Raw genomic sequence first — 25410 nt, 5'->3', positions numbered from 1 at the left:
AATTTGTTGTTTTCTCAGGTAAAAGAGTTCAGATGCTGAAGCAGCAAAGGTGTTCTCTTTGTTTTTGGTTGGAGTTGTTTGCCCATTCTTTCAGTCTGTCTTTGCCTCCTTGTCCTCCTTGGTGGAATGAAGCGGATTGGTTTTTGGAAAAGTTTTATAATAAGCACACGTCGTTTCTTGGGTCACCTGATCCCCCCTCGTTTGAGCCTTTGGTAATCCAATGGCTAGCTACACAAGAAGAATGCTGGCAACAGCAATTGCCACAAGGTGCATGAACTGAGGAGATTCTTCCTACTAAACAGTGGCCTGAGCATTAGTCGGTGGATTGGTCAAGGCCACATCCTTTGCAGTGGTTGATGAATATGGAGCAGGATCGAAGGTTGAAGCTCTGGTTGTGGAAGAGGCAGCAGGAGACTTCTGATGCAAGTTCGAGTGGAGCTAAGCCTTGCCGATAGAGTTTCATGAACACAGTGATGCGAGATTGAGCAAAGTTGGGGTAATTGGTGCACCTGTACAGTGCATTTCTAGTTCGGATGAAGAGTAGAGATCCGACGATGGATTTTGGGTGGCCTTGTAGGATAAAAAGCACCTAGAGTGCGGTGTGCGATTGCACAAGCAGGCGATGATAGCCTAGGACGTTCAGAGAGGCATAAACAAGTGATGACAGTTTGATGTTTTCTTCTTCAATTTCGGATAGATTCAGAAAGAGATGCTTCTTTTCAGGGTCAATGTTTGCTTGGGTGTAGCCAATCACGAAACTATTTTTGGGGCTGCGATGCGATGCGCTTTTGAGTGAATATTTGAATTTTGTGTGGACCCGTGCTCTTGCAAAAATTTTTCCCAACATTCATGAAGGCGCACTGGCGAAATAATGAGATGCAATCTATTTGTTCTGAACACTCCATAGCTCGACACACAGCATCTCTGCACTGCTTCACGTAGCGCAGTCTATGGCCTAAGCCGCCTGACCACTTATCATCGCACAACCTTTTGTTGTAGCTTTGCCACCTGTCACTGGGCACCGCACCCATGCAAATCATTAAAATTGAAGGTTGGCTTGGAGAGACCACCGCGCGGGTTCTTGGCATGATAAATAGATGCAATCTATCATTTTGAACACCATTGCAACACAGTCTCTGGCCTGACCACCTGTCATCATGTAGCCTTTTGCCGCATCTTTGCCTACAGTCCATGCAAATCATAGGTTGGATTGGAGAGACCACCGCGCTAGTTTTTTGCGTAATAATGAGACACAATCTATCATTTTGAGCATCTGCCTCAGCGTAGTCTCTGGCCTTTGACGACCTATCATTGCCCAAAAAGACCACGGTGTTGGTTCTTGGAGTTATAGCTCTGTTACTTATTTTTACGTATCACAAGAGGTCTATGGCAACCAGCATGCTGGCAAATAGAAGGAAATCTATGATAGCCAACGCGCTGGTTCTTGGAGTTATATATTTATGTACCAAGGAAAACGTATTCCGTTGTGCAACCAAGCAAAAAGCAATTGATGATATCACCCTTGAGGGGTCCCATTTAGGGGCAAGGGCCATATTGGCATGCCATTTATGTCTAGTGGCATCCTAGATATTGTATAATGCATGTTGATATGGCCCTTGCCCCTAGAGGGGACCCCTCAAGGGCCATATCATCAATTGCATTTTCTGAAAGTTTAAATGTATTTTTCTAGATGTATCTCCATGTAACCACAATGGTGGGTTGTTGGAGTTATTTTAGCGCTATTTGGTCATAAACCAAGGAAATTGTAGTCTTTCTTTCCTGGTATTTTAGTCCTTATTGCAGTAAATATAAATGAGGAAAAAAGTACAATTTATCGAGTGAAAATTGAGCAAAAGAGATCACAATGTACATCTATGTCCAATAAAAGGTTATCTAAAAATTAACAACTTATACCAAGCAAAAATTGAATCGAGGATCTTACATTTATAAAAGCTCGGCAATTGCTAAGAGCCTTAAAGGCCAAAAGATTACAGCTAGCGGCCATAACCATTCAAATATAAAAGTTAACAACAATGCATATTGAGAGCCTCAAATTGAACAAAAAGAGATTACATAAATGTAATAAAAACTCAGCAATTGCTGAGAGACTTAGAGACCAAAACATTACATCCAGTGAACCAGAAGATCGTTGAGAGCCTTAGAGGCCAAAAAATTACATCCAGCCATTGCTGAGAGCCTCGTCTGAGTAAGAGGAAGTTTGTACAACTCAGTTTTCTGCCACTCTAGCTTGTTGCATTAAAAAGATTTAGGGAGCCAAAGGAGGATACGATGGAGAGTGTTGGGGTAAAGGCCAATGGCCCAGTATATACCCCTTTGTACCATACATACATAATAAGAGCTTACCTTGATCTGGGTGAGTGAGCAGCCACAATTTTCGGTGTTCTCCCTTTCTTTGTTGCTCTCCAATAAGACCTCCTTTCCATCAACTTGTATTAGAGCTTGGTTGAGCGAAGCCAACAAGGAGACTGTAGCATTGTGATGTTGCTATGCCAAGAGCCTGAACTTGTTGCGTGGAGTCTCCTACTGCCCGTGGTCTGCCCCTGGGAGCTTTATTTTGACATATACTAGCTCGTTTTTACAGTTTCAGCCTTATATATCAGGTTGCCTCAACTGTTCTAGCAATCTATTGCCTTGTTTGAGCGAGGGAGAAGGAACATTATCCATCTACGGTCAAAAACGACTTGCTGCTCTGCAATTCCAGCCACTGAAAGTCGCTTTTTTGGGGCTCGAAAGCAAAAATGTATTTTGCTTGTGGCGGACTCTAGTTGATCAAAGGCGGCTGGTACATTCAGATTTCAATTGGGTTTATGCCTTCAAGTTGATGCATATCAAGCCAAAGGTTGGTTGAAAGTGATTGCTTACAATTGATGCATTTTGAGCCTTTGTTTAGTTGAGAAAGTGAGCATAAGTGAGCAGTGTTTTTCTGAAGCTGTCTTGTATTGCAGGAAGGGATTATTTTTGTGAGTGCAATGCTCTTTCCACTAAGGAAATTTTTTGGACAACAATTTTCAGAATTGTTGGGCTATTTCATTGGAGTTTATGCCTCAAATGCTTCAGGAAAAGTTAGTGATTGGCAGTTTGCAATCTTGTGACAGCTAGAAAAAGTGAGCAGGTGGCTGTTTTCAAAAGTGAATATCAGAGAATCCATGAGGAATTGTCTTTTGAGTTGAACTAAGAAGTTTTAGTTTTCTGGACAATCTACAATCTTGTTTTTGAAAGCATTTGAATTCGAGATTTAGAGAAAAAGTTATGATGCCCCATGATTTACAGTTTTGACAGTTTGACAGCAGCTAGAAAAAGTGAGCAGGGGGCTACTTTCAGCAGTAAATATCAAAAAATCTATAATGAATTTGGACTGCAGTAAACCAGAAGTTTGTAGATCTATTGGTTGTCTACAACTTTGGTGTTTACAACAAAGGCAACCGAGTTACAGTTGGAAAGATATTGACAGTTCAAAACAGGGCAAAATTGTTGTAGACTATTATCACAGCAGTAAAAGTTTGTAGGTGGTGGTTTCCAACAGCAGATATAAGGAAATCTGTAAGGATTTTGGACTCGTTGTAAACTGAGAAGTTGTAGAGTTTTTTACAAGCTACATTTCTTATGTTTACACCTTTTGATCGGAGCTACCGTGCAAAAGCTATTGGCTAGTTTTGGGATGCCCTAAGGTCACTTACAACAGAACATGTATTTGTGACAATGACAGTGTGGCTGTTGTCATTGCAATTGATATTTTTGGGCTTGAGTTTGGTACATTGGTGTAGTTTATCCTGCTTGTTCTGTCATCCATTGTGATGGCTTCGGCATCAGAGAATGCATTGTTTAACATTGAGAAGTTGGATGGCACAGACTTCTCCTATTGGAAGGAGCAAATCTACAATGTTCTAGTGCAGAAGAAGCAAGTAAAGCCTATAAAACACAAAGGCATAAAGCCAGAGGATTGGGAAGATGATGAAGAGTGGAAGGAATTGGATGAGCTTGCATGCTCCACGATCATGCTCACACTTTCAAAATCGGTGTATTTCAATGTGAAAGATACTGCAAGTGATGCCTATGGTGTGTGGACAAAGTTGCATGATCTTTATGAGAAGCAGAGTGCTGCTTGTCAAGTGTATTGGCTGAAGAAACTCATAGATCTTCACATGGAAGAAGGGACTTCAATGTCTAGCCATTTAAATGAGTTTAACACAATTTTCAGTCAACTTTGAGCTCAAAAAATTGCCTTTGATGACTCAGTTAAGGCAATGTTCTTATTGGTCACCCTTCCTGAAAGTTGGGACACTTTTAGGACTCCTATAAGCAATTCAACCCATGCAGGAGGCCTGACAAGCAGTGATGTTGAGAGTAGCCTTCTTACTGAGGAGGTAAATAGAAAGAACAATGCTGGAACTAAAAGTTCAAGTGCTCTCAATGTGAGAGGGAGGTCATATTCCAGGGGGAAATACCACGACAGAAATACAAGCAAGTCTAGAAGCAAATCTAGAGGAAAATCCCATGCCAAAAAGGATTTGGAATGCTTCTATTATGGAAAGAAAGGCCATTTCAAAAAGGATTGCTACAAATGGAAGAACGATAAAGCAAATGCAAAGCTAATGTGCAGCCCAAGAAGGAAGAGAAATCCACGGTCAATATAGAGGAAGTGAATGCCATAAGTAACAATAGTGATGAGCTCAGGGTGACATTCTTTATGCCTCTATGTTTGAGCATGCTTTTCTTGTGACTAGTGATGATGCATTGTCACAGAATTGGATACTAGACTCAGGAGCATCTTTCCATGTCACTCCACATAGGGAGTGGTTTACCATTTATGATGAAGGAAGGAAAGGAATCGTGAGACTTGGAAATGATTATCCATGTGACATTGTTGGAGTGGGAGATATCCACTTGTCTCTTCCTAATGGTTCTATATTAGTACTCAAGAATGTTAGGCATGTTCCACAAAAGGTCACTTGTGATTGCTAGAGGGTCCAAGCATGGAACGTTGTTTTCAATGCATGTTTCAAGAATAAGAGATAATGTAATCAATGTGACCGAGCAGCCATCCGTGTCTTTGTGGCATCATCGGTTGGGACACATGAGCATGATAGGAATGAAGATACTTTCTGGTTTGCAGTATGTTCTCGTGTTTAATTTTTCAGATTTTAGCATGTGTGAGCATTGCATGTATGGGAAGCAAACACGGTCTTCACATAGAAAATCTTTGGGCACGAAGAGGCTTGAACCATTGGAGTTGGTTCACAGTGATGTGTGTGGACCTATGCATACTGTCTCATTGGGTGGTGCTTCTTACTTTGCTACTTTCATTGATGATGCTACATGGAAAGTGTGGGTCTATCCTCTTTGGAAGAAGAGTGATGTCTTTGATGCATTTCAAAAGTTCTTAGCATTTGCTGAAAATCAGTCGGGCAAGAAGCTCAAATGCTTGCACACTGATAATGGAGGAGAGTATACCTCTCATGCATTTAAGAATTTTTGTGAGCTACGTGGCAGCAAGCGGGAGTTGACTACTCTTGAGAATCCTTCCCAGAATGGGCTTGCTGAGAAGATGAATAGAACTATTCAAGAAAGGAATATAAGCATGCTTTCTAATGCTAGTCTACCTCATGGCTTTTGGGCTAAGTCTATCAAGACAGTAGTATATCTTATCAAGAGATCGCCTAGTAATGCACTAGATGGGAAAGTGCCAGAAGAGGTTTGGTTAGGCAAGCCACCATCTTATGGGCATCTTTATGTATTTGGCTGTGAAGCTTATGTTCATATCCCTAAGGAAAAACACAACAAGCTTGATCCAAAGTCAAGGAAGTGCATTTTTCTTGGATATGGTGATTCAGGTGAGATGGGATACCGATTGTGGGATCTAGCGGCCAGGAAGATAGTACGCAACCATGATATTATCTTTAATGAGGACAAGATGCACAAGAAGCCAGAAAAGACTGTTGAGATATGCAGAGTGGTGTTTCAAGAGGATGGACAACCACCATATGAGAGGCATGCATAACCTGTTCCACATGATGCAGGGCATGGATAGCCCATAGATCGTGAGGTGGGAGAGCTACATCTAGGTGGACAACCTCAGGTTATGTAGGAAAATCAGTTGGGACAGCAAGATGCTCATGGTGAGCAAGTGTTGAGATATTCCACTAGAGTCTCACAACCTCCATATAGATATGCTCCATCTCTAGATTATGTCATGTTGATAGATTGTGGTGAGCCTTCATGCTTTAAGGATGCTATGTCTAGGAATGACAAGCATAAGTGGGAAAAGGCTATGCAGTCAGAGATGGATTCTTTGATGAAGAATGCTACTTGGGATTTGGTTTATTTTCCCAAAGGAAAGCATGCATTGCCATGCAAATGGGTTTACAAGCTGAAGATGTCTCCAGCAGATGCATTGCCTAAGTATAAGGCAAGGTTGGTAGCCAAGGGTTTTAAGCAGGAGAAGGGTATTGACTTTGATGAGATCTTTTCCCCAATGGTGAAGATGACTAACCTTCGTATAGTGCTTGCATTGGTTGCCAGAGAGGACATGGAGCTTGTCCAAATGGATGTAAAAATAGCTTTTCTACATGGAGGTCTTCACGAGAACATCTATATGCAGCAACCAGAGGGGTTTGTTATGCAGGGCAAAGAACAGATGGTATGCAAGCTTCAGAAAAGTATTTACGGGGTGAAGCAGGCTCCTAGGGAGTGGTACCATAAGTTTAATGCATTTATGCGATCCCAAGGGTACACATGGAGTGAGACAGATCATTGTCTCTACACAAAGAAGGCATCAGATGGTAGCCTTCTTATTTTGATTTTATATGTTGATGACATGCTTATTGCTAGGAAATCTACTTTGGATGTGGATGCCTTGAAGAAAAGGTTGCATGGGACCTTTGACATGAAGGATTTGGGTGATGCTAGTCACATACTTGGCATGAGGATTGTTCAGGATAGGAACAAGAAACTCCTTCATTTGTCACAGAAAGAGTACATTAGCAAGGTACTTGAGCGTTTCAATATGAAGAGGGAGAACTCCATAAGTACTCCGTTGCCTCCATATGTGAAACTCAGCCAAGCAGACAGCCCTAAGTCAGATGAGGAGAAGGCTGAAATGGCAAAGATAGCTTATGCATCCGTAGTAGGAAGCTTGATGTATGCCATGATTGCTACACGTCCAGATATTGCTTTTGTAGTAGGAGCTGTTAGCAGGTATATGGAAAATCCTGGCAAGAAGCATTGGGAGGCAGTGAAAGGTATCATGAGATACTTGAATGGTACAAAGAACATGTGCATTTTCTTTGGAAGGAAGGACACATCTGTTGTTGGATATGCAGATGCTGATTTTGCAGTGAATGTAGACACCAGGAGGTCTACTATAGGATATGTTTTCTCATTTACTGAAGGTGTAGTTTCATGGGTCTCTCGTTTGCAACCATGTACGGCTTTGTCTACCATTGAGGCAGAGTATGTTGCAGCTACTGAGGCATGCAAGGAAGCTATATGGCTTACTCGTCTAGTGGGAGATTTGAGCATTGCAAGAGAGGTTCGAGTTTTGCACTGTAATAGTCAGAGTGCCATCCAGTTGGAACGGAATCTTGTCTTCCATGCGAAGACAAAGCATATTGATGTGAAGTATCACTTCATCAGAGAGGTGATTGAGGACAAGTGCATCCAGCTTGTCAAGATTCCCACAGATGAGAACGTTGCAGATCTTCTTACAAAGAGTCTTTCCTCAGAGCGGTTTGCACATTGCAGAGTATTGATGGGTGTCGGATGACATTAGGATGCCCATCTTCTCCCTTAAAGGCGCATTGGCCTTTAAGTGGGAGGTTGTTGGGGTAAGGGCCAATGGCCTAGTATATACCCCTTTGTACCATACATACATAATAAGAGCTTACCTTGATTTGGGTGAGTTAGCACCCACAGTTTTCGGTGTTCTCCCTTTCTTTGTTGCTCTCCGATAAGACGTCCTCTCCATCAAAGAGGCCGAAGACCATGCACATTTCTAGGATTCAGATTACGACCCCCCCAACAAGTCGAGAGTACTCTGCTCTCAAAATACTGAGGCCTTCGTCGACATCTAGGTGTAACCCATACAACACAGCCAAAAAGGGGCCCTTTGTGAGCATGTCATCTAAGGTGGTGACATGCAGATGTGGGTGGAATCGACTATGGGAACGAAGGGTCTCCATTAGTGCTAGCATTTCTACCCCAGGTGAGTGCAACACAATCACCTTATATGAGAAAGCAAATAACATTGGGATCACAGACCATCGAGGGGGGTGGTGGTAGACATGGTAAAGATGAGTGGGTGGGTAGCAGATGAGTAGGGGAGTAAATGAGTGACAAGAGTTGGAGAAGGGTGCGTGGAGCAAAGTAGAGCAGGGGAGGAAAAGAGCTGGAGGAGGGGTATGGAGCAAAGTAACAGAGCGTGTGGAGCAAAGTAGTAGAGAAGGGATGAATGTGAGCAATGTAGTAAAATGCCAAATGCCATGGATCTCATATATATTGTAAAGTTTTTGCCACTGTGGTGGCTGGAGCTCGGGGTTCCATCCATATTAATTGCAGGCTGCCGTGGTGGAATCTTAGGCACCACCCCAGATGGACTGGTAATCATGAAGCAGATGCCATGTGGTGGGTGAGCAGGCCACTTCGCTGGCTAGTAATTAACTGCTAGCTCGATGGAATCTTAGCCACGACAGACGTGGCTGATGAGAGCCACCACCACCGGATAGTAATTTCCACGAAGGTAAATCATGAAACTCATTACCATGCACTCTAGTACTCTACTGAGTATGTGAGCTCGGTGATTGGTAATTTTTACTACACTCGTTAGCAATCATGCATGCTTAAGATCGGTAGTGGTGATGGCTGGTAATTTTAGTTGCCAGCCTGATGGAATCGTAGCCATGATAGACGTGGCTGATGATAGCCTCCACCACCACTGAGCAGTTTTTTCCAAAAAAGTAAATCATGAAACCTAATCACCTCTAATCCCACATTACCATGAACTCTAGTACTCTCTTGAGCATGCAAGCCCGGTGATTGGTAATTTACTACACTCATAGTAATCATACATGCAAGCCCGGTGGTGGTAACTGGAAGCTGAGTAGTTGCGGGCCATTGCAGTGGCTGGTAATTAGCTGCCAGCCCGGTGGGTCCTAGCCGCCACCACATACGTGGCTAAAAATCTTAGATGCCACCACCTCTGATCACTCATTACCATGCAAGTCAGTACTATGGCCTTAAAATAATCAAAATTCGGGTCAACCGCCATGGTGGCTCTCACCTTGATAGTGTAGTTGGGCTATCATTTAATTCCATTCCCTTAACCATTTCGTCTTCAATCCCTCTCAACCGTTTCATTCTCCCATGCAACGGGCTGCAAACTCAAGCCTCCACTATTTCATTTCCTTCACTGTTTCATATTCTATCCCTCTCGACCATTTCTTTCTCCCTTGCAATCGGACTGCGAACTCAAGCCTCCACTATTCCATTTCCTTCACTGTTTCATCTTATATCCCTCTTGATCATTTCTATCTCCCTTGCACTCTTCTTACAACTTCTATTCCCTCTCGTAATAGACCCTACATAGTTCGAGAGCTCCTCACACAATCTTTCCTCCCCCGCTATAGCATAGTGCGAGAGCCCCTTCTCCCCTGATCTTGAAATCGTGACATATGGGAGCTCCTCTCTCGCTCTTCAAAATCGCAATTTGGATGCTCTCCAAAACTTCACCAAGCTGGTACAGGAGGTAAATGTGAAGGAGGGGCAACTAGCCTATCAAGGTCAGAAGATTACCATCAATGAAAGTGTGATATCAAACGGCTCTGCAACATGCAGAACGCATTGAACATTGAAAAATATCAAATGATGGAGGAGCTGAAAAGGGAGAATGCAGAAGCTAAAAAGGTGATGTAGGAACTATGAGAGAGCTTCAAGGTCAAGAAGGATGCAACATAGATCCACCGGGGTGGAGAAGACAACGAGGAAGCTCCCTAGCCAGGAAGGATGCACAGAGCAGCCATGGTGGAGCAAGTTGTAGTAGCCATGGTGAAGCAAGTTGCAGTAGCCATGGTGGAGCAATTTGCAACAACCACGGTGAGGGTTGTTTTTTTTAAAACACTGTTGGAAGTCCAAAGAGTAAGCTATAAGACCCTGCAAGAAGATCACGATATATGTGTGCACGATCTTGTCGTGGCTTTTGACAATTATGGAAAGAAATCCGTCATCTTGAGAGATTTCCAAACTAGAGTGGAAGTCTTGGAAACGGCCCCATGAAGATGTTTTTGAGCAATTTAAGCAGCTTCAATAGATGCTGATGGATTCAGATGAAGCTGCTGCACAGAGTGAGCAAAAAGTGAAGGGAATAAAGGAGAACATCCGTAGCCTTAGGATGAGGGAGGAAGGAATCAAGAAGCAACTTTGTCATGTACAGAGCAAGACTGTGGTATTGACGGCCGCAATAGTTAAATCGGATGCCTATCTTGCTATGCAGTAGGGTCCGAAATGCATGGTCTACCATACTCCCATCATAGATGACTATTGTATTTGATGGCCTGCGTGCTACCACCCTATGTACATTTTTTGCTTTGGGGTGTTTGTGCATACAAAATCACTATACATAGAGAATGCCATTTGCCATTGCCTAGGTCATGGATAGATCAAATGTGCTTGCTTGCTACATCTATCTACGACGAGAAAGTAGATGCTGGAGCTCAAGTTGCCATTTGGGCAAAAGATACAAAAGACAAGGAGCTCAAATTCAAGAAGGCCAACCGAGCCTAACTGCGAGAAAAAGGAACCTGAAGGAAGAAACCAACGCGCTTCAAGAAAGGAGCAAGAAGGACTGAGCCTACAACCAGGAAGCTCAAATCAAGGAAAAAGAAAGTGACATGAAGGGAGGGACTCGGCCCTTGCAGAAAGGAACTTGCCCCATTCTAGAAAGGAGCAAGGAGGGCTGAGCCTGCAATCAGGGAGCTCAAACAAGGAGTCCTTGAGATGTAATGTAAAGTAAAGGAGTCTTTGAGATGTAATCTATGTAATCTGTGTGTAATCTATTGAATTGTTAATCTTCTTCAGAGTTTACTTGGGCAATGTTTTCTTAGCTATGTGACTAGATAGTGTCCTTTGATCCATGCCAGTGCGGTGATAATAACGAGACGAAAGATTTTGATTAGATCACTAATGTGAGACTGAGAGATTTTGATTAGTCAACTAATGTGAGACAAAAGATTTTGATTAGAAAACTAATGTGAGATGAAAGATTTCGATTAGACCACTAACATGAGACTGAAGAATGAGAAGGTCAGGCTCAATGAACTCAAAAATTTCGATTAAGAAACTAACATGAGACTGAAGATTGAGAAGGTTGGGCTTAATGAACTCTCTCTCTATTTAAGTGCAGTGCAGACACAACTAAGAGCCCATTATGAAATCTAGTCCCAAAACTCTTTACACCAATCCAAACTGTACACCGATCCACGTACTGCTGATCCACCTACAACGAATATATGGCATATTTAAATAACTTTGGAATGCTTTTGTTCTATCTCAAAACGATGTTGGATGGCATCCTCATAGAAATAGACCCAGAGAAGGAGGAGGAAAATAGCTGGAAGACATGCTTCGGTGGTGGGCGTATTACTTGGAGTCGACAGAGATGGTGAATATTAATTTTCCTAGCTATTGTTTTCTTGCTCCTTTAAGATACTTGTCAAGCTCATGATGTAGGTTTCTTTTGTGGTAGGACATGATAGAGGCATGAAGATGTATAGAGCGCAAAGACCAAGATGAAGATGACCCCCAGCGAAAGGAGGAGTTACTATGGGCATATAAGTCAGAAAGAGTTAAGCAAGTAGTGTGTAATTCGAGTGTGTGAAGAGGTCTGCCATTGTGCATCAGACTGGCCTAAAGAGCTGGGAGATGCTTGCTATAGAGAGGATGATAAGATAGTTGGGAGTCTGGAAATTCCTTAAGCCGTAAAATATTGTTGTATTTTGAAAAAATAAAAATCTTGCAAACATTTCTTGGACTTGTGGACTCTTTCTCATGGTTCTCATAATACTTGATTTTATATCGACCTGCTTCCATGTTAGTACTTAAATGTTTTAAGTAGCTTGGTGGTTGAAATATGATGGTTAACGATAACCAATCTAAAGGGCATTGTTTTAGTGTAGCACTATGCAACAAATTTTAGGAAAGCACGGCAATAGTGTAGGGATAGCACGGTAGTAATGAAGGATATCATGGCAGTAGTGTAGGGATAGCATAGCAGTAATGAAGGATAAGTTATCGTTAGTGTCGTTTATGGGAAGCCAGCGCGGTGGTTGTTGGGATATACTAAAAACAAGCATGGGATAAAATATGATGGTTAACGAAACAATAAACAGTCTAAAGTGCACTGTTTTAGTATAGCACTGTGTAACAAATTTTAGGATAGCACGGCATTAGTGTAGGGATAACACGGTAGTAGTGTAGGATTAGTGCAAGGTAAGTTATCACCAGTGCGGTGGTCGGTTGCACTAGGATATTAACATCCACCAACGCAGTGGTTTGCTTCTATTATTACAAGATGAATGGATTTGTAGGATGCGTGGATTCGTTATGGAAAACCAGCATGGTAGTTATTGGGATATACTAAAAACAAGCATGGGATAAAATTTGACGGTTAACGAAACAACAAACAATCTAAAGGCTCTCTAAAGGGCACTGTTTTAGTATAACTGTGCAACAAATTTTAGGATAGCATGGCAGTAGTGTAGGGATAGCACGATAGTAGTATAAGATAAGTTATCGCCAGCGTGGTGGTTGGTTTGCACTAGGATATTAATAGCCACCACTAGCGCGGTGGTTTGCTTCTATTATTACAAGATGAATAGATTTGTAGGATGTGTGGATTTGATTTGGGAAACTAGCGCGGTGGATTTACAGTTTGGGATTTACAAAAACAATTTAATAAAACCAGCACGGTGGTTGTTTGGGATATACCAAAAAGAAGCATAGTCTCAAATACAAATTTTATTTTCTAGGACGAATGGACATATTGTTTCCTTGCAATGAGACTACATACATTTTCTTAGTACTATCTTAGTCGTCCTCGCCCACTGCTCCAAGACACCCCAAGATGTGCTCATTCATGTCTAAATCCAATTTGAAGACACTCTTGCCCTTCTTTCGTTGTGGCACATGTTGCATCAGGAACTTAATAGCTCTTACTAGATGAGAGTACACACATATTTGTGGACTCTTATGTAGTACTTCGCTAAAAATCTTGATTCACTCGCGAGTGTTTTAATATCCATTTGGATTTCTTTTCTTTGATAGGGCTCCTTTTGAACTAATTATTTATAAACCATGCAGTTGTTCTACTCCACCCCACTCTGCTAGTCATTAGGAAAGAAGGGAACTCATTTTGGGGCCCTCTAAGAAATTCACTATTTACCTATTTTTTTTGCACTCAAAATATGGGAAATGCCATAAAATACGAAAACTCACTACAAAAATGTCAGTCTAGTACTCAGGCTTCACATTAAATGCATATATAAGATCCTTGATTTTTCGTGTAGTATTTGATGCTTCTGACATCGGCAGCATTACCAGAGTAGGCCAAAATGCCCAAATCGATCCTAAAGACACCAAAAACCGATGCCCAGATGCCTAAAAAAAGGATAAAAATGTCCGGAATGGGGGACCAATAAGCATTTTTGTACAAATCCCCCATTCCGAACATTTTAGCCCTTTTTCCGAGCCTTTGAGCATCAGTTTTCAGTGTCTCCAGGGTCGATTTGGGCATTTTGGCCCGCTCTGGACGTGCTGGTGGCGATGTCAAAATCATCAAATACTGCACAAAAAAGCATCTTTTGAAGATCACATATGCTAGACGTAATTTAGAAAAAAGATTTTGAATATGACTTATTTTATATTTTTACATGGTTTTTGGTATTTTTCTAATGTTACGTTAGGCCTCTTCTGATTGTTCTAGAGCCTATTTTTCTAAACCCTAAAAGGCCCCAAAATCAACTCCCTTTTTTTCTAATGAGACATTGGATTGGTAGAGTTTGAGATGCTTTTCTGCTCGCTACCATTGAAGGCATGTCTACCAAGCGCAAACTTGGTGGCAAAATTTCAATTGCATGAATGCAAACATAGATGGTCAAACCACCATCTACGAGATTATGTTTTCATCCGTGCTTATGCATCTAGAGTCACTATAAAGATGGTGTTAATGCAATTCTCTGAAGCCATGGAGGAGCCAAGTAGCCATACCAATAGTCCTTGGTCCTTCGGCCAGTTATGGTCGAAGGTGAGACGGATGAGCCTCATCTTCCAAAATGAAATTTTGGGCTTCAAGTGAATGACCAGTGGTAGGATCAAGCAGCACTATCATCATGTCCTGTTAGGTTAATCAAAATCACTCTGCCCATCCTGAAATGATCTTCAAAAGACCAAAGTGTGCACTATCGGCATTTTTGTCAACCCTGCCGAAAATGATAAGTGCGCACAATCAAACTAGCGTAAGTTCCTACCAAATTCTAGCTTTTGCAAGAAATTGTTAGCTGGTGGATGCTTTGAACCAAGTGTGAAGGAGACACTTCCTAGACATTCAACATTGTAGATTGTGTGAGAGAGGTGAGCACCTTGTGGGTGGATAGCACACTTATGTTAGGGACTCCATTCTGGTAAAGAGGCCGAAGCCCATGAGCTGCAAGGTGATTACAAAGAAGATGAGGGCAAGGAGAGGGCGAGCAACACGAAGTGGAGCAAGTTCGTTCCCTATGAGGGCCATAGTGAGAGTATAAATTGTAGCTTGAGAGTTGAGCAGCCACTGCTTATCTCCATGGTGCATGGCAAATTCTTGAATCAAGGCATGATTAGATTCTCGATGGAGAGATAATCTTTTGATATGAAGCTTCCTGTTCACCTAGAAACTTATTTGCAATCTTCCTAATCATTGAGGCTCCACAATTGCTCTGATATTATTGACCATATTGAGAGACTCCGAGAGAGCGAGCGAGCGAGAGAGAGAGAGAGAGAGAGAGAGAGAGAGAGAGAGAGAGAGAGAGAGAGAGAGAGAGAGAGAGAGAGAAACTAAGATAAAGAAAAAGGGCATGGGATATAAAGAGGCGCAGTGAGCCATTAGAAGCCATAGATGGAGCGATGGCAAGCCGAAGGGCCAAGCATAGCTTTTTTGGGGGGGAGGAATGCGCAAAGCAAAGAAGTGCAAGGGGTAGGAGGTAGGGGAGGGCAAGAAGAGGGAGAACTATGATGGAAGGGTGAGGAAGGTGGAACACACGCATAGCGATAAAAAAGCAGAGAGTGCAAGTTAGCGAGAAACTTAGACATGAATCCTTGTTTGCATGAATGTGAGAAGTGGCTGGTTCTTGTCATGTAAAAGGGAATAGCAAGAAGAGGAGAGGAGCTATATGTCTGGCATGTGTCACAACCCTTGATGGATCTCTCAAATATGAAAATAAGTAATATAGGATATAGGTTAAGGTGTTACTATAGCTGTCTAGATGTCTAGATATACATAAACATTATCTCAACCTAAAGCTGAATGCAAGTAAAAAAATTATTAATGACAATGTGATAACATTGAAAAGAAGCAAAGTTGTACATATGAAACATTAAGTTTTTAGTGTATTGCATGTGTCGTTACCGACAATATTTACTGCCATTTACTTTAAGTATAATTAGAATAATATGTGGCTTATCATGTTCAAAATCTCTATTATGATGCATCAAGTTCATTATAGTAGACTAAACCCGATGAAAACGATGGACCGAGCAACACCAACTTTCAAATCTATCATAGTCCTAAAAGATGCAAATCATGAACTTATGATAGTGGGGATGTGATTTGAATTTACAATAATTGCAAATAGTTGTTGTCGAATTACTACATCAAAAATTTACCATATGATAGGTCCTTGTGTATTGCCTCATAACAATTGCAAGGGAAATTGAATCCTAAAGGACCTTGTGTAGTGCCTCATAATGAGAAAATAATTGGAAATTGGATCCTAAAAAACCATGATCTTGATGGTTGCTTTGGCCTATATTTGTCATTCTCATGGGTTACACAAGGTGTTTCCAAGTTTTAAAGGCTTTATAAATTACACAAGAAAATTATCATATGCTACTAAAGAGAATCCACATCATAAGCCATTGAAGGGATATAGCAAATAGACCAATCCATAAAATGGAACATGGAACGATCTTATGTGGCCTTAACAAATAACAAAAGTAACATAATTCTTTATCGTACCAAATTATTCATTGATTGGGAGGAATTGGAGAGAGAGAGAGATCCATTTATTGAGCACGCACGATTAGTTACTAAGCAAAGCCCTCGTGAATAACACACACACACACCACATGATAGACAGCCGATCTTATCGCTCGATTCATCTTTTACCAACTCTTTCGATCATCTGCATGCAGAGTTTGCTAAAACCATCTCGTTACTTGGGCGGAAAGAAGATCGCATCCTCGCAGCGCCCACCGCGGAACTGCTGCTCCACTTCCGCGTCCACTCCAAAGCTCGCGCATAGCACCTCCTTCGACAGCGCCTTCCACACCGACGTCTTCCCTGCCAGATGCGAGAAGATTGGCCTACACACAAAAATATCAAAACACAAATCACGAGCGTCTTTACGCAAAACCAGTTGACGAATCGGAGCTCCGATACTCCATTGCCTTACAGAGAGCAAGACATTCCTAGCAACCTCAATCAATATAGCGCATAACACTGCAAGAAAGAGCAGACCATACTTCTCTTTTGTGATTATCGAAAACCATTCCAAACCATCTTTGCCAGCCCGCTTTGAGACAACGAAGAATCGAGGGACGATAAAGAAGTATCCCCCCTTTATCTCAGCGTCGATGACCCGTTCTCCCTCGTTGCTCACCACCTGCACCCTTCCGCTACCTCTCACCACGTATGTAACTTGGTATGCAGCATCTGCTGAGAATCCCGGGGAGCACATCGCGCCCTGCTTGTAGAAACGAAATATTTCATGCAAGCAAACAGACGAGATATCCCGAGAAAGTACGCAATATATAAATCTGCACTGAAAGCATAGCTCTACATACTGGATCGAGCTTGACGAGATCAGCACCAAGACCAATTCGCCTCAAGATTGGTAAATTGTCGCTCGTGAGGACGGCCACTCGGCCCCCATTCTTCACATCCACGTCCTTTTTGGCATCCTCGCAGTTATACACAAATTCTCCGTAGCTAGGGGCCAAAAGTTCGGAAATAGGCTCCCGAATGTTGAGTCCAGCCCCTATACTGATTATAGCTGCCCCAGTTTGTCGCTCCAAAAGCTTCTTCACGGTGGCTTCGTCCAGGTCCCAGGCCTGAGCTACGAAATCCGTGCTAAAGCCGTGCATGATCCCTCCATGGGTTTTGTCTTTGGACCCTGCGAGGTGGAAATCCTAAGGGAAAACAAAAACTATGAGGAGGCTTTTCATGCAAGCGTCTAACGGATTCGAACCGAAAGCTTGACATTTAGCTTTACCGTATATTCTCCCAGTCGATGGGCTTGTGAAGTGTCGCCCAAGCTCAGCACACACAGGTTGGCGTTGCTATTGTTATGCCACCAGTTGAAAGTTCCCAAGGGTAGCGCCACCACGTCTCCTTTTCGGAGTTTCTTGACGCACTCCTGCTCGCTGTCTGGGAAAACCGCACCCACGAGGCCGATTCCTGCAAAAGTCATGGCCATTGGAAAGCATAGGGATCGATTACCAAGACTGCCAAGTTTGAGCTGCATTTCAAGCGGGCCGAGGAGTAATATCCAAAGGTGTAAGCAGAAGCAGCGCTTACCTTCAAGAACGTAGCAAATCTGCGCAGAGTCGGAGTATTTGGGCAGGGCCAGTCCACGAGGATGGAGTGTGAGCTTGGAGGCACCAACACGGGCCTCTTTGAGGATGGCAAATTCACTAGTCCAAGCTTCCAAGAAACCGCCATCGGATCGAAAAAGTTCTGTGGGGAGGCGAGGCTGGAGGTGACTATGGGCTGAGGAGCAATCCATCTAAAAGAGCAAGAGAAAGCAACACCAAGAAATATGCAGAATGGGAAAGGTCGCAATGCAAGAAGGGAAGAAGGAGAAGAAGTAGATGAACTACACACGCATTCCGCACGTATAAGGTTGATTAGATAAACTTTGACCCTATATAGAGAACAACCATATCCTCAAAGGCCTCCTTTTGCATTCTTTTTATGGGGTTCCTTTCCCAAAAATTGTTTGCTTTACCTTTGTGCGTTACGTATGCTTTTCGCCCTCCCTTCTAGGCAATTGAGTTCCAACCAGACTTTACGGGGCCTCCTTTTGTCTTACTTTGACTCTCTAGTGATCATACCACTCCATTAAAGGGCTTAGGAAACTCAACATATATATCGCACTAGAGTCACACAATGTCCCCAGTAGCCTAGGGAGCTTGCTCTACCACTTTACTTAAAGTTGCAACTTGTGTCTCCAAATCATGGCCTATTGAGTTAACGAGTAGCATGACCCGTTTACGACAGGTTGGAGACCCGCTTTGCTTGCTCAGTTTAGTCAACAATTCTGCTAGATGAGTGATCTTATGATCTTGATCAAGGGATAAAGCTAAAAAATGCCCCCCTAAACCCTACCCTCCCCACCCCCTCCCACGCCTTCTGTGTGTGTGTGTGTGGGGGGGGGGGGCGGGGGGTAGACATCCATATATGCATGAATATTTTATCTTGAGCACCTCTCACAGTTATCACATATATAATTTGTGTATGTGTGTGTGTGTGTGCCTCTCTCTCTCTCTCTCTCTCTCTCTCTCTCTCTCTCTCTCTCTCTCTCTCTCTCACATGTTTGCTGCCAAATCTCCTCCATGTTTGTCTTGAACCAAGTGGTATGGGGTTAGCTCTGTCAAGTTTAACTATTTGTTCTTACTTTTATCTAGCACTACATGCCAGATCTACCTGGCTTCGATGCTACTAGTAGCTATTATGTGTCAGTTTGTTGCTTGTAGTCTATGTTGTAGTTACACTTGTCACATTGTCATATCACCACTCTTCTTGGTCCTTGGCTCTGCACCCTCTCTTGTAGTCTCGGGGCGTTTATTTAAAAAAAAAAAAGTATATCACGTGCATTCAAAAGGAGGGCAGCTATTTTAATTCAACTTTTTGCAAAATTTAACAGATTTACAATAATAGGAGGGGTTTTTAGTTCCATTTTTGAAAAAATTCACTTAGCTCATAAGTAAAGTGGGGTGCTTTGATTGTGGGAGAAATTTTAGTTGAGGGGTTTTTTTAATATCCTTGGTCCTTTGAACGCATGTGATACATAGGGTTTCTTAGTAGTGCAACCCCCCGAGCTTGTAATCTTCTTTGTGTGCCAGAGCTCTGCACCTTGTGAACTCCGCGCTCTGTGTGGCCTCGACTTGACCTCGACTCCGATGTGCTCTCTCAACCTTGGTTGTGCCATGCCACATGGACTGCTTGCTACCTGGCCCATCTATCCGTGCAGTTTCCTTGGCTTCTGCATCTAGACTATTCCTATGTGGGTGCCATGTGGCCTTGTATTATCAACTTTATGTAGAGGATCAATGCCACATAGCAGTCACTTCATGATGCAGCAAAAGCTCCTTCCTTGCAACACGTGGCACCTCTCCTAGCCCCCCCTCCACTCTAGGCTTTACGGCCACATAGGTCATTGTTTGCTTTGGCTGTAGCCATTTTTGATGAGGTTCAGCAGGGAATTTTCTGTACTATATAGGTATCTTGCATGACCCATAACTTATGCATTACTCAATAGCTTTGTCTTCAAGTTGTAGTACACATTTCAAATTGAACATGAGACCAAAGCATTGTGGAATAAGGATTTGGAATGAGACCGTTAAGGCATTACAAAAGCTATGTTGCATGTGAAACATGCAACTTGAAGATCGAACAAATGAAATGATCGAGCAACAAAAGCATATACATGTCAAACATATACAACATTGTTTATTACAAAATTACCCTTTCTAAAAGGGTGATACAAAATCGCTCAAACAAGCGGATATACAAAATGACATACATGGCGAAGTATATGCAAACTAGTAGTACTACTCATTCGAATCATCCTCGTTGTCCTCGTTCTTGTCTTGTTGGCCTGATCCTTGGTCCTCGTGAGCTGCGCCTTCTCCTTAACCCTTGTCACGTGCGTCTGATCCCTGGCCCTGTGGATCGCTCGCCTTCAGTGATGGGATGCTCGAGCTTTGACCCTAAGAGTGAACCGTATAAATTGAAAATTAGATTGGAACTTAAAGAATAAAACAATTTAAAAAGTGAGATTACGAGAGGAGTAGACTTATACCGTGCGAGCAGCCACCTTAGCCCAATCGACCGTCGCTCCCATTGCCTCTTGCTTAATAAACCATGGCTTTGTTCCTATGTGAAACACGCATCACGTCTCTGCATCTATAGGAAAACGACCCATTGCAGCTTGCTGTGGATCTAATTTACGAGAGTTAGAGTTAGATAAAGTGCATGTAATATGTAGTAAAACAAATAGAACAATACATTAAATGAGAAGAAGTAGACTTACCACGGTTGCCTTGAATGCCAACCGTCTGCTTGCACCAAAGTGCGAAGTACCTACGGTGTCCAGCCGTCTCCTTGCAGTCCTCCTCTGACCCTCGAACATTTCGAGATGGTCCCTATTCTGCTTCTTGAAGAACTTCCAATCAGCTTTGTCTACCCAGCTGGGTTTAGCCATCCCCTTTGTGATGGAAGTACGCAAGGTTGATCTATGATGCTTCAAGACCAAACCCATGTGCTCTCGCATATAATTCTCATTAAACTCCCAATTTGGCGGGTTAGGGTATTTTTGTTTTAATTCATCGATGACTGCCTGCTTCTTTTAGTCATCTTGATACTGCCAATCGGTAGAAATGCCGCTCTTGAAGTGATGGCTCATCAACCGCCTCATGGTGGCCATCACTGCTTTGCCATTTCTATCTTCTATTATCTCTTCGGCAGCCGTGATTTGATAGGAGAGGTCCTCATCTAGGTAAGGAGGACTGATGGTAGTGGCAGAGTCAGAGCGAGTGGAAGCTGTGCGAGCGCTTCTGGAGCGAGGAGTAGTAGTGGGAGTGTGCTGACTCATCTACATCTCCCAAGTCAGCACAACATAAGCGGCCCCTCCTACTTTTCCTTCCCTTACGATAGGCACACGCAGGTGATGACCCTTCGGTCGAAGGGGCACAACGGGACGGATGGGCATTAGGTCCAGCTGTCGATGTAGAAGAGGGAATGGTTGGGGTCCTTTGAGATAGCAGAGAGAAGAATCTCGCTGCCTCCTCATCGGTCATCTATGCTACAAACGCATCAGGACTCCCGACAAAGCCATGTGCTGCTAGCAAAGGAGTTCCCCGAGGGGTAGTCGTAGTGCTACGTCCGAAAGGAGTCGGACCAGGGGTAGTCGCACTGCTAGGTCCGAGAGGAGTCGGTAGTCACAGTGCTACATTCGAGAGGAGTCGGACGAGGGGTAGTCCCCTCAAGTGTCGCCTGAGAGGAATCAAAGTTCTCTAGAGCATAGAGATCATGATGTCTTCTCCTGCGAGGCTGTCCGTACTCATCAGACATGCGACGTGATCCCATGTCTAACATAGACACAAACACAAAAACAAAAAACAAACATAAGCATAGGCATAGGCATAGGCAAATACATATGCTTATGATCGAAAGAGGAAAATGAGACATGCTCATGAGAGAAGGAAAAGAGGGGAGGGAAAGTGAAAAAGAGATTGAAAGAGGGAGACATATGCTCATGCTTATGCTTATGCATGAGCATAAGAGAAAGAGACATATGCTTATGCTTATGCATGAGCATAAGAGCATGAGCATGAAAGAGGGGAAAGAGGGGGAAGAGGGGGGAAAAGAGGGAGGAAAAGAGGAAGAAGAGGGAAAGGAAAAGAGATTGGAAGGGGGGAAAAGAGAGAAGAAGAGGGAAAGGAAACAGGGAAAAAGAGACATATGCTCATGCATAAGCATAAGAGAATGAGACATATGCTCATGCTTATGCTTATGCATGAGCATAAGAGAATGAGACATATGCTCATGTTTATGCTTATGCTTATGCATGAGCATAAGAGCATGAGCATGAAAGAGGGAAAAAGGGAGAAAAAGAGGGAGGAAAAGAGGAAAAGAGATTCAAAGAGGGGAAAGAGGAAAAGAGGAGAAGGAGAAGGAGAAGGAGACATATGCTCATGCTTATGCATGAGCATATGTCTCCTTCTCTTATGCTCATGCATAAGCATAAGCATGAGCATATGTCTCCTTCTCTTATGCTTATGCTTATGCTTATGCATAAGAGGAGACATATGCTCATGTATAAGCATAAGCATGAGCATAAGAGAAGGATACATATGCTCATGCTTATACTTATGCATGAGCATGAAAGAGGGAAAAGAGGGGGGAAAAGAGGAGAAGAGAGAAGAAGAGGGAAAGGAAAGAGAGATTGGAAGAGGGGAAAGAGGGGGGGAAAGAGAGAAGAAGAGGGAAAGGAAAGAGGGAAAAAGAGACATATGCTCATGCTTATGCATGAGCATATGTCTCCTTCTCTTATGCTCATGCATAAGCATAAGCATGAGCATATGTCTGTCTGCTCATGCTTATGCTTATGCATGAGCATAAGAGAAGGAGACATATGCTCATGCATAAGCATAAGCATAAGAGAATGAGACATATGCTCATGCTTATGCTTATGCATGAGCATAAGAGAAGGAGACATATGCTCATGCATAAGCATAAGCATAAGAGAATGAGACATATGCTCATGCTTATGCTTATGGAGCATAAGAGAAGGAGACATATGCTCATGCTTATGCTTATGCTTATGCATGAGCATAAGAGCATGAGCATGAAAGAGGGGAAAGAGATTGGAAGAGGGGGGGAAAGAGAGAAGAAGAGGGAAAGGAAAGAGGGAAAAAGAGACATATGCTCATGCATAAGCATAAGCATATGTCTCTTATGCTCATGCATAAGCATAAGCATGAGCATATGTCTCCTTCTCTTATGCTTATGCTCATGCTTGTGCATAAGAGAAAGAGACATATGCTCATCCTTATGCATGAGCATAAGAGCATGAGCATGAAAGAGGGGAAAGAGGGGGGAAAAGAGGGGAAAAGAGGAAGAAGAGGGAAAGGAAAAGAGGGAAATAGAGGAAGAAGAGGGAAAGAAAAAGAGGGAAAAAGAGACATATGCTCATGCATAAGCATAAGCATAAGCATGAGCATATGTCTCTTTCTCCTATGCACAAGCATGAGCATAAGCATATGTCTCTTATGCTTATGCTCATGCTTGTGCATAAGAGAGAGAGACATATGCTTATGCATGAGCATAAGAGCATGAGCATGAAAGAGGGGAAAGAGGGGGAAAAAGAGGGGAAAAGAGGAAGAAGAGGGAAAGGAAAAGAGGGAAAAAGAGACATATGCTCATGCATAAGCATAAGCATAGGAGAATGAGACATATGCTCATCCTTATGCTTATGCATGAGCATAAGAGAAGGAGACATATGCTCATGCTTATGCATGAAAGAGGGAAAAAGAGGGGGAAAGAGATTGAAAGATTGAAGGAGAAGGAGAAGGAAAGGAGGGAAAAAGAGATTAAAAGAGGGGAAAAAAAGAAGAGGAAAAAAGAGATTGAAAGATGAAAAAAAGAAGACAAGGAAAGGAGGGAAAAAGAGATTGAAAGACGGGGAAAAAGAAGAGGGGAAAAGAGATTGAAAGAGGGGAAAAAGAAGAGGGAAAAAGAAGATACGGAAGAGGAGAGAAGAGGGAAAGAAGAGGGAAGAGAGGGGAAGAGAGGGTTCCTACGCCCATCATTGCAACTAGCGCTTAAGGCGCTAGCTGCAAGCCAATGCAAATAACAAGAATAACAAAAGGAAAAAAGAGGAAGCACTTTCTTACCTGGAATAGTACATCCCACTCGGTGTTTTGTGGACTGGCCCTACAAAAGAGAGGAAACATACCATTTCAAATAACTAGTTAGAGGAAGGAGGAGTTTAAAGAAGCAACTTCTCAAAGAGATTGGATTGAGGAGACAAGAAGAAAGCGAAGGAAGAGAAATACAAAAAAGACTAGAAGAGGTGAGTCTTCTTTCTTCCACAAAATCTCATTTTTTGGCTTCAATCCTTTGAAATCAAGCATGAAAACTAGCACATAGCCTTAGCAATACAAGGAGAAACATGCTTCAACACTCACAAAAAAAGAACCTACATTGTTCAAAGAGACTCACCTTCTTGAAAAACTTCTTTTCAAGAAAAGAAAGAGGGAGAAGGGTGGAGAGGGAGCACAAGTGTTAAGAGAGGGGTGAGTAGTGGTGAGGAGTGGAGAATAGAGCGAGAGGTCATCGGAAATAGGTGGGAGGAGAGATTGTAGCTTACAATAGAGATTGCTAAAGAAAGTGCCACGCGTCGTGAGGTTCGGGTTTTAACCCACAGCGTCGCTATATAGCAACGCTGGTCAGTCGCTATATAGCGATGCTTTTAATTAAAAGCGTCACTATATAGTGATGGAATAGAGCAAATCGTCACTATATAGCGATGGAACAGGTTAAAACGTCGCTATGTAGCGACGCTTTAGGACACTTTATGTTTAAAGTTAAAAAAGAAGCTCATAGATGCTATTTTATAACTGTTAATGTATTTCCTTGCAACTTATGTTGTGATTTTATAAGTGGAGATGGAAGGGATGAGTGGAAGCTCATCCGATGATGCGCCAATGCCTGAGAGCACAAAGTGGCTTACGGAGAGGTTATATTGTCATTGCACTCATTGCAAGCGAGAAGTATGACATCAACGTCGCATTATCATGCGCCACTTGTGGATCTATGGAGAGGAGTCGGAACCACAATACCCACCGTTGGTGTTGCACGTGTTGATGGATTATTGGTAAGTCAAAGCTATTTAAGTTTGCGGTTAATATTAGATACCATTATGGTACGAAACCTTGAGACAAGATCTTATATTTACATGAAATCTTAAAACAGGATGAGGAGGCTGACGAGGATATGCATCCTTGTTGACGAGGAGGCTGACGAGGGTATGGTGGGTATGGATTATGATACCATCCATGCTTGCCGTAATGATTGTATTCTCTTTCGTCGTGAGCATGGAGATTTGGCTAGTTGTCCAAAGTGTGGGGAACAACGATGTAGAGATGACTTGCAGGGTGAGCAGATACCGGTAAAGGTCTTGAGACACTTTCCCATCATTGCAAGAATACAGCACATGTTTTGATGCAAATCCATAGCGGACTTGATGACATGGCATGCATCTCATCAATCCATTGATGACACATTGAGGATTCCCGTAGATTGTGCAGCTTGGAAGCACATAGACAATCAGTGGCCGGACTTTGCGAGGGAGCCACGCAACTTAC

General features: G+C 42.7%; 1 protein-coding gene across 1 annotated transcript; it reads right to left on the bottom strand.

Annotated features, from left to right (window-relative positions):
• Positions 1 to 16241: 16241 nt before the first annotated feature.
• Positions 16242 to 18091, bottom strand: LOC147893223 (11S globulin seed storage protein Ana o 2.0101-like). Its single transcript, XM_087386182.1, has 5 exons — positions 17837 to 18091; positions 17532 to 17716; positions 17104 to 17448; positions 16783 to 17003; positions 16242 to 16623 (listed from the first exon to the last, which is right to left on the bottom strand). The coding sequence occupies exons 1-5, from the start codon at positions 18042 to 18044 to the stop codon at positions 16473 to 16475; spliced, it is 1110 nt and encodes a 369-aa protein (XP_087242308.1). The 5' UTR covers positions 18045 to 18091; the 3' UTR covers positions 16242 to 16472.
• Positions 18092 to 25410: the final 7319 nt, after the last annotated feature.

This window comes from Dipteris shenzhenensis, chromosome 15 (assembly GCF_047967505.1).
Source record: "Dipteris shenzhenensis isolate YYH24624 ecotype China chromosome 15, Dip_SZ_1.0, whole genome shotgun sequence".
In the NCBI taxonomy this organism is placed as follows: Eukaryota; Viridiplantae; Streptophyta; class Polypodiopsida; order Gleicheniales; family Dipteridaceae; genus Dipteris; species Dipteris shenzhenensis.
The sequence above is the reverse complement of the archived record's forward strand: the minus strand, read 5'-3'. Positions and strand labels throughout refer to the sequence as shown.